Genomic DNA, 9,819 nt, shown 5'->3' with positions numbered 1-9,819 from the left:
TCCTTAAGATTAAGGATAGTCCTTACATGACAAACTGTTTCAAACTAAAGTGCATCAAAAAGCAAATTATACTTCATAAATCACCTTAAAGTGGTAGCCACAAACCCAATTGTGTTAGACTGGCCTTCCAAAGTCGGTGTGTGGGTCAGAGGGTAAGTGTGGACATCGGTGATAATGTAACTGTAAGGAGAGAGGCGCACAGCTCTGTGCAGAGACCCAGGGGGAGCCAGGATGTTTAATGCCCACAGTGACTGATTGGGACACGACTGTCCGCAGCCTTAACCTAGGTGCTGTGCTTTGTTCCGGCCCCAGCAGGTGAGAATGACTGAGGAAGCTGAGCTCTAAGGTACAGAAGATTGCTTAGGGCTTGAGGGGTGTTGCATGCCCAAGAGCCTCATTAAATTGGGTGGTTGAGTAAAAGGAGGTGATGGTGGGGTGTTCTACTTCCAATTCATGGAGAAATCATCTTCTTTACTATAACATAGAGGCTGTTCTATGATTTGCAAACACCATCTGTTCCTGCCATGGGCACAGCATGCTGTTATCAAGAAATATGGAAAAATAAATATAAGGTTTTTTAATCGAATGTGTGCTGTTGAAGAGTCCAAAAAACAAAAAATTCTAAGCTTGTTCTATCACGACTGAATACTTTTTTCAAATCTTTATTTCACTGCAGAGATACTTGGTGATTTTTGGTGGTGAATTTGAAAAATGTTAACCTGTAAAGGGAAAGTTAACCTAAACTAGGAAAAAAAATCCCACAAACCTTTGTATAATAATAATCACTGAATGGTTTATTTTAAAAGGTTTTTCAAATGATCTTATTCTCAAGCTGAAGTTTGTGTTCCTTGACTGTTTTGGTTGTCCGGAAGAGTATTTAATGATGTGATGCTCTTAGTGGGAGGGTAATGGCATTGACTTGTTTAAGTTTTTGTATCTAGAAATAAGAGGTGTTTCTTTTTTCCAATATTTAGCATATACAGATTGTTGTGAAAGTTTTGTTGGACTTGGTAAATATATGGATTAGCATCAGAAACAAGTAGTATTTGTGTTTTGCTCACCTTTGAAATTTGGGACAGCATTTTTAGCATAACTCTTCCATAAACCACAGACAGCACAGATTGTGACTTCTAATTTCACTTCAGAAACCGCTACTCAAAATGTTTGGTCTAGAAGTCAATTACACCAGTGTCTTTGTATCACCAGCCCTTAAATACTGTTGGGAAACTTCTCAAAAGGCCCAGACCTGTATTTTTGTAAAAAAAAAAAAAAACAAAACCACAAACTCTTCCACGAGTTTGTCAACTTGGGGAAATGTCAGTATATGCCATTATCGTGGTTATTAGTAACATTATTTGTTAAGTCTTGTGAAAGCAATTTATGTGACTTACACATTTTTAAATATTTTAATTTGGACATTCTCCATTTAGATGCAAAGATCAAAACTAGGCAGCTTCCATTTTAGCGAACTGGTACCTTTTATATGGCCCTGAGGACTGGGCTGGTGGCTGTGGATTATGATGTGTATCTGTTAGATTGAAATCAAACCTAAAAAAACTTCCCTATTTCAAGTGCTTTTATTCTGAGCAGTAGGTACAAAAAATAATGAGATGTATCTTATGCTGGATAGTTCAGTACGTTCCACAGGCTCTCAATCTCTGACCTGCCTTTAAGCTTTAACTGATGCTTGAATTCACTTTACTGTATATGCTTCCTTCTTGCCATCACTGGGTACAGCAAGCTAACGTTAGAAATATGCATCTTCAGACTTCATTGAGGAACTCCAGATTGAGACAGGCTGGGATGTGGATTGAGTCCATGGTCAGAGAAGATGGATTAAATGGAAACAAAACAGGAAACATGTGCTTGGAGTCTAACAGCAGTTGCTGAGGGTCATTGCGCTCTTGTAGTTGTGCCTATGGGGACGAATAAAACCCACTCTTAGTACACGTGCTAAATTGGCATATATCATGGACAGATTTCTGAGAAAACTAGGTAAGAATTAAGGACCAGGAGAATGGGGTCTCCCTCTCCCCATTCTTAGTAGGTAGACAAGCCCTCGTTTAGGTTTTTTGGAGACCAGGTGACTATAAGCACTCTTCCAAGTCTAGCATTCTTTAAAAAATTTTCCATTTGAAAGAATATAAAAATACATCTCCGGTACAAATAAATTCAGCAAAGTGCAGGATTTAAAATCAAACAAATAGGAGTTGTATGTATTTCTATACACTAGCAACGAACAATCAGAAGGAAAATAATTCCAATACTTAGGAATAAAGGCAGCCAAGAAGGCATAAGACTTCTGAAAGATATGAAAGACAACTAAAGAAATGGAAAGACATCCCATATTTATGTATTAGAAGAGTTAATATTAAGAGTATACTACTTAAAGCAAGCAATCTACAGATTCAATGCAATCCTTATCACAATCCCAATGATTTTTTTTTTTTTTGCAGAAATAGAAGCTAAAATTATTTCTCCTTAATTCACTAACCCTGCAGTCTAACTTGGCATGTATCTTTTGACCTGAATTCTCTTCCCATAAACAGTACTGTTGCCAATTTATTAGCAGTTACGGTTCTCCTTCTAATGTGTGTCTCAGATAGTCAAAACCAAATAAAACTTTGGAAACTTGTACTTTGGTCTGTGTAAACTATCAAACCCTCCATAAAAATCCAGCATGGGTCCAGGGTCAGATAGATCGCGGTGGCTTCTCCTCTGTCATCAAACTCTTCCCTTTCAGGAGTTGACTATGTGTATCTCCTAACTGGATCCTTCCAATCAGGGCCACTTCTAGCCCCATTAATATCCAAGTCACTGAATCTGCCCGCTTCTCTGTGGGCTGTGTCTTTAACAATGCATGGCATTTCCCCACTGCCCTCGAGAGAACCACCTTTGGTCTGACTTGGCATCCCTTCCCTGGACCTTCTGCCCCTGTTCTCTACGTAGGCACAAGGCTAAAGTGCATTTATTCTCAGCCATCTCTCTTCTCAGACCCTCTCTGTAAATCTTTGGATCTCTACACTGACCTCTGGATAAAATCCCAACCGTATTCCAAAGGGAACAGCTTCTGACACAAAGGCCCCGTCATTTCTCAAGGTTCTTCAGTGTCTTTCAGAAACCTCCGCTTGGTTCCTTTTTCCTGACTTCTCTGATCACTTCTCCTCCCCCCGTTACAGTCCTTGCATATGTGTATTCATGGGAGAAGTGTGCCCCTGTTTGAGTCATGGCAGTGTGACTATCATTCCAATGCTGTCAGTGACAGTTATAGGTGAAGGTCACTCAGCCAAAATCACCTGGGGCTCAGCTTGAGGAAGCTCATCTTTAAGTAGAAAAATCCCATCATTTTAAGAAAAGGCAGACTGAAATAATCATTTCCCTAACATGTTTTCTTTCAAGGGTATTCCTAAGGGCAAATACTATAAATCTTACAGGTAAGAGTTAAGAGCCCAAATTGTCTTCTTAAAAGAACATTTCTTAGTTCCATTTGTGGGTAGGGTTCATATTCTACCGTGTTAATTCCATTTGGTGCTATGGTTCAGTAACATGCCAGTGGCAAATGAAACGATACCTAGACTAGGTCTACAATTGGAGAGGCAGAGCTTATAAAAGTTGAGTTTTCTATGTGTATATAATAAGTTAATCATGGGGTGATATGATTCATATTTACCTACACAGAAAGCCTAGAACTATAAGGTCTTCCACCATATAATGTAACCAGTATATGATGATAAAGAGAAGGTTAAAACCTATATTTTCTGTTTCTATTATAGTTTTAGACTAGGACTTTATAAAATTAGTATTTTAAAACTCACCTGGATTGTTCGTATAAAGGCCACTGTTACCCGTTCTTCAAATTCATTCAAAGGCGTATAAAGGTTTAAAATTTTGACAATCTGTGGGAATAAAAACAAAATTTAGCACGGAGCTAAATGAACGTAAGACAACCTTTGAATGTTAAAGAATATATGACACTGGTACAAGAGCATAATCTTCTTTCGACAGGCCCCGTATCGTGGGTGGAGCTGCACTGACATTTGCACTAGGAGTCCCCAGCCAGCAACCTAGAGCCCTCAGCTTTGCCTGGGGGACCTGAGCCCTCTTACCACATCCGTGTCCCCAACGGACCCACCTGCCCCACCCTGAATGCTTGATGGTATAGATAACGAGTTGTTTAGAAAACTGGAGCCTTGAAATCCTTAGCCAATCCACAGAGTGTCCCAAAAGTTGCCATACATAGGGAAAATGGGAAATTGTAGCTAACTGTACCTTTACTTACAAAATATTCATTATAGAATCTTACAAAATTTTTCCTTTGTATGGAGACTTTTGGGACACCCTGTATTAATACTACTTTTAAAGGCTTCTTTCAAAGAGTACCGGGGATCTTGCCTTAGATGAGAAAGGTCTTATTTAACAATACCTATCCACCAACAACCACACCCCCGCCAAAAAAAAAAAAAAAAAAAAAAAAAAACATTTACAAATAAAAGATTATCTCCTGTTCAAATAAAATTTCATCTGCCTGCCAATAGGTTGGGGGAAGTAGCCTGCCCAAATGCAATGCTAGCTGCATTCTAGAAGTAAACTTATGAAAGTAAAATGTATTTTAAAGAGGTAGGAAGTTTGAAAACTTTCAGTAGATTTACAGAAGGGAGTTTTCGTAACAATTTCATACTTAACCTTTTAGTAGTTAGTGGAGGAGGTAAGGAAAGCTATGTTTACTTTGCTATACTGAGTTTGGATTCTGTTTTTTAGGTGGTCAGGAAGATGCATCATGTGATTTGGAAAAGACTTGTCAAATTTCCTTGTGCTGGTCTCTGAGGCACATTCATGACAGAAGGCAAGGTCTCCCTGTGTGTGGACAGGATTTACCTTTCCAGAGGCTGGAATGTATCTGCAACTGAGATGGTGTAAGTTTTGGGAGGAAAAGGAAAGTAACATTTAGCTGTCTCTAGGTTCTTAATGACTTCATTTGAAGCAATGTAAATGGAGTGCGAGTAGAAATGTGACCATATTGATATTATAGTTGTAAAGAAAGCATTTTTTTTTACAATAATAAAGCAAATGCCTGAGGCTGCCAATTTCTGAAAATTTTTAAGTTTCTAAGTAAGAAACACTTCAGAATTCATTGTTACCTAACCTTGATGTTTTGTGGGTTCACTACCTTACGTGAGCAAGAGGATTAGAGAATTACTAGAAAACGGCATCTCGTTGCACAGACTACAGTGGTCTTGGGTTCACCTGGGAATATCCCATCAGCTGCTGCCTTCCGACTTGTACCATTACGGATAGATAACGGATCTGAAACGGAAGCTGGGCTTGCTCAGGGTGCCGTGGGCGACAGGTGTGGACTGACCATACCTGCTGGGTGCTCAGGGAGGTACACAGGGAACAGATGGCCTCTGCGTCCTCTTGGGTTTTTTTCTTTAGTTGCAGGAGTTGGGCTGCTTGGATCAGAGGTTCCATGGTCTGAACTGCTCCACTCTGGTGAAGGTTTCTTCCCCGGAGCCACTCCTCAAGTTGGCTGATGTTGTACCTTGGCCACGTGTAAAGAGGGAACTGGGTTAGGCTGGTCCTTCTGACTCACTGGGATGAGGACCCCAGTGTTGCAGGCCAGTTCCAGCTAGTCTTGTCATTCTCCTCCCCTTAATTACCTCCTGTGGTTAAAAGCTTGACAAGTGCCTGGCACTATTTGTTGAGTAAAGAATGAATAAATGAACGAGTGGGTGCTTAAAATAGGCATTAAATATGTCGAATTAAAACAATTTATATTTAACACTTTGCAAACATCTTTATCTTTCTATGGAGCCTTCGTGCCTCTTAACTCATTGATGGTTCCAACCAATCCACATTGTATTTACAGTCTTAAAGTATGTAAATGTCTTTAAGCTTTGAACTGATTTGTTTACCAAGTCACCATTTCAGTGTTCGAGGGGTTTCACCAACGCATAAAAAGGTGGTGGAGTTGAGTCACGGCCTGACGGGGGCAAGGCCCATCCACTGGGGATTTCACTTTTAGAAACAACGGTCCTGTGTCCCGATTCTAGCTCCTGTCCAGCAGGGGCCCACTCTGTCCAGGCCGCTGGAGGAAGACGCGGCTCCCTTACCTGAGCTGCATGCCTGTGCTCCAAGAGCAGACGTCCTTCCGCAGAAGCAGGTTGTTCAGAGTCACCGCGTTGATCACGTAGAAAAGCTGTTTGAACACCTGCATGATGATCTCGGGGTCCAGGCCCTGGTCACACAGGACCGTGTGAAAGGAATTCATCTGGCGGATGATGGCTTCCAGGCAGTACGAGTTATCCCCATCCGCCATGCTGGAGGAGCGCTTCCGGTAGCCCGTCGGCTTCACACCAGAGAGACCCTGAATGCTCTCGTTTTCCAACATGGCAGAAACTGGAAGAAAAGCATGATTAGAGAAGCTTGCACGTTCCCCAGCAAGGTCTGGTTTTGGACCACTCAGATCATTTAGTACTCGGGGCTTTAGCAATGATACCAACTGGAGGTGTACAATGCTCGGGGACTTAAAACTTTTGGGAAAGAATTTCTAATGTGTTGGTCTCTGTCAGGAATCAAACAGCCATCGTCCAAATTTTCACTTAAATTTATTGGTGATGAGACAAAAATAATGGGCATATGCCAGTGTGACTCTGTATTGCCTGTGCTGAGAGTCCAAAGTTTGGAATTGACCAACTGGGGCATAGTTCCGGCCCAGCCACCGACTATGTAGTATCAGGTTCAAGTAAATATTGGCAGCTCTGAACTGTGCGTCAGGTGTTCAGGATCTTTTAATCTTCCGATAACACTGAGGTACGACCCGTCTTACTGGTAAGGAATGGAGGCAAACAGAGGTTAAATAACTTGCCTAGCTTCTTGCTGCTAGGAAGAGGCAGGGTTAGGATTTGAACCTGGGTGTGTCTGACTCCAGAGCGGGTGCTATTAACTGTTGTATGATTCTGAGTTACGAAGTATCTCCCGCTTGGTAAGTCAGTTCTGCCCCCAGGCTGGTGCCTTATAAGATTGCCAGACAGGAAGAAGGATTTGGAACAAACCTATCCCCACAGTGTTTCCTTCTGGATTGGTCATGCTTCCAATTCACCCCTAACCACCCTGCGTAGTAAGAACCTGGGGAAAGCAATACACACAGGTTCAAGTGCAATTTCGTCCCCGGCCTTTATGGAGCACAGTGAGGAAGGCACATACACATTATTTGTCTAACTTAAAACACGGCTGTTCTTATTTCTCAATGCTGATTTTTCACGTTCAGGGCCCAAGTATACTTTGTGCAAAGTGAATGTTCAGTAAATATTCATTGCATAGTACTCACTGCTATGTTCTTTTACACGATGTTTTTCATGAATAAAGTACATAATGGGTTTGCACTTATGCCTTTTGAGTTAATATTACCTATTAAGGTTTGGGAAAAATAATATATTGTAATACAAAAAGAAACAAAGGGAAAGTCATTTATACTCTCACTACCCTTGTTTCACGTATTTTTATGGGATGATGTCGAAAATTTCCCAGCTCTTCTTAAGCACGATGTGCACACCTTCTCGGGTGCCTTCGTTGGGAAGATCCTGGCTTTCTGGAGGCCATGGCTAATATAGTAGGTTCCCTACAGCCAGGGGGTGCTTATCACATCTTCTCATTTCAGACTCCATGATGAATGATGGGGCTCGCCCAGTGCCCGCTTACCTATCATAGGCTGCAACACGCCCTCCGCAATTTTAATGAGCTGTTGGTAGATCTGAATGGAGAGGTCACTCAGCACCTGGCGGTATTCAGTGAGGTCAAAGTTCTTCAGACAGTGTTCATTCTGCTTCGCAGTATTCTGAGTCATGAAGCCCTGCAGGGGGAGAGGTGTGCATCACTGAGGTTCTGTGGTCCGCTGGGCTCAGCACAGCTTCTGGGGCTCCGGTGACTTGAGCAATCTCCTATTTGGGGGGACCTACCCAGGCCTGCTCTGGAGGATGTTTATAAAACCCTGACAGTTCTTTGAGGCCTCACTGATGACCCTTGAACTCAAAGGTAATGCAGAAACTCAGCATGATAGAGAAATCAGAACTGTGTAAATAAAAAGGCCTAAATCATTTAGTCCAAATCCCTGAGGTAAAGTGATTTTCCCTAAGGTAGCAAAAGTCGGATTGGTACCAGGTCCAGAGAAAAAGGGGTCCATGCTTTCTGACTCTTTATCCAGTGCTCTCTCCACTATACCAGGTCACTCTAAGATGTTATACGTAGTCCCTAAAGGAGTATGGCCATGGACCAGATTGTACGTTTTTTTTTTTTTTTTTTTTTTTTTTTTTTTTTTGAGACAGAGTCTCACTCTGTTGCCCAGGCTAGAGTGAGTGCCGTGGCGTCAGCCTAGCTCACAGCAACCTCAAACTCCTGGGCTCAAGCGATCCTCCTGCCTCAGCCTCCCGAGTAGCTGGGACTACAGGCATGCACCACCATGCCCGGCTAATTTTTTTTTATATATATTTTTAGCTGTCCATATCATTTCTTTCTATTTTTGGTAGAGATGGGGTCTCGCTCTTGCTCAGGCTGGTCTCGAACTCCTGAGCTCAAATGATCCGCCCACCTCGGCCTCCCAGAGTGCTAGGATTACAGGCGTGAGCCACCGCGCCCGGCCAGATTGTACGTTTGCATAAAAAATTTCATACAGATCCTACCCCTGGGCATCAGAACTAACAGGTGAGCTGAAATGACTCTGTAGCTACAGCACTGTGTCCTCTTAACTTCCTGTATAAACAGGATGAAACAACACGTAGGTTAAAAGAACTGCTGTGCTCGCTCCAGCAGTACATACGCTAAAATTGGCATGACAGAAGATTAGCATGGGCCGGGCGTGGTGGCTCACGCCTGTAATCCTAGCACTCTGGGAGGCCGAGGCCAAGGCCGAGGCTGGAGGATCGCTCGAGGTCAGGAGTTCAAGACCAGCCTGAGCAAGAGTGAGACCCCATCTCTACTAAAAAAAAAAATAGAAAGAAATGACCTGGACAGCTAAAAATATATATAGAAAAAAAAATTAGCCAGGCATGGGGCGCATGCCGGTAGTCCCAGCTACTCGGGAGGCTGAGGCAGGAGGATTGCTTGAGCCCAGGAGTTTGAGGTTGCTGACGCCACTGCACTCTAGCCCGGGCAACAGAGCAAGACTCTTGTTTCAAAAACAACAACAACAACAAAGATTAGCATGGCCTCTGTGCAGGGGTAACTTGTGAAATGTTCCATATTTTGCCCCAGTCCTGGGGAGGGCATCTCACTCTTTGCCGACTAGTGCTCATGAAACAATATTAGAAAAAAGCAAAACAGGTGGCACCCGATATTGACATTGTGATTTTCACTAAAAAAATATTAAACATTGCTAAGTATCACAAGGATTCATGTGTCCAATGCCCTTTTTATTCAGGCCAAGGAAAACCAACAGCAGTTAAAAATATTATTAGTGCTCTCAAAAGGGTGATGAACCCCAGCACAGCCTCTCGGACTGTGTCAAATAACAAAGCCCTCTTCAATAAAAACAGAAGCAGGCAGAAGAGGGAGTCATTGTAATCCCCAAGACGAATTCATTCATTCGTTCTTCCTTTTAGACTACACAGATCTGATTATGCTGTGGTTCGAGTCTTGTCCCTGAGAATACGAGCACGTGTAACGACAGCCTGACACAGCAGAGTCCTTGGTCCTGCCTAGCCTTACCTGACATTGCATTTAGAATATATATAACCTTGGGTAAAGTGATGAACCTCAGTAAAACGTTAAATGTAGTTCTAAGTTTAAAGTAAATGCTTGTATATGACATTGTGGTTCTGGAACAGA

The 9,819-nt window shown here is 42.3% G+C and overlaps 1 protein-coding gene across 2 annotated transcripts in view; it reads right to left on the bottom strand.

Annotated features, from left to right (window-relative positions):
- Window positions 1-555: 555 nt before the first annotated feature.
- The window catches only part of MYO5B (myosin VB), a 273,903-nt gene continuing 264,639 nt past the window's right edge, over window positions 556-9,819 (bottom strand). For both annotated transcript variants that reach the window (XM_069468426.1, XM_069468427.1), the window contains 5 exons: window positions 7,699-7,849; window positions 6,111-6,396; window positions 5,365-5,539; window positions 3,816-3,896; window positions 556-1,916 (listed from right to left, as the gene is read on the bottom strand). In XM_069468426.1, coding sequence (XP_069324527.1) covers window positions 1,764-1,916; window positions 3,816-3,896; window positions 5,365-5,539; window positions 6,111-6,396; window positions 7,699-7,849 — 846 coding nt within the window. In that variant the 3' untranslated portion in view covers window positions 556-1,763. The remainder of the gene's footprint in view (window positions 1,917-3,815; window positions 3,897-5,364; window positions 5,540-6,110; window positions 6,397-7,698; window positions 7,850-9,819) is intronic.

Source organism: Eulemur rufifrons, chromosome 5, assembly GCF_041146395.1.
Source record: "Eulemur rufifrons isolate Redbay chromosome 5, OSU_ERuf_1, whole genome shotgun sequence".
Taxonomy (NCBI): Eukaryota; Metazoa; Chordata; class Mammalia; order Primates; family Lemuridae; genus Eulemur; species Eulemur rufifrons.
Note: the sequence above shows the minus strand (reverse complement) of the source record. Positions and strands in the feature narration are given on the sequence as shown.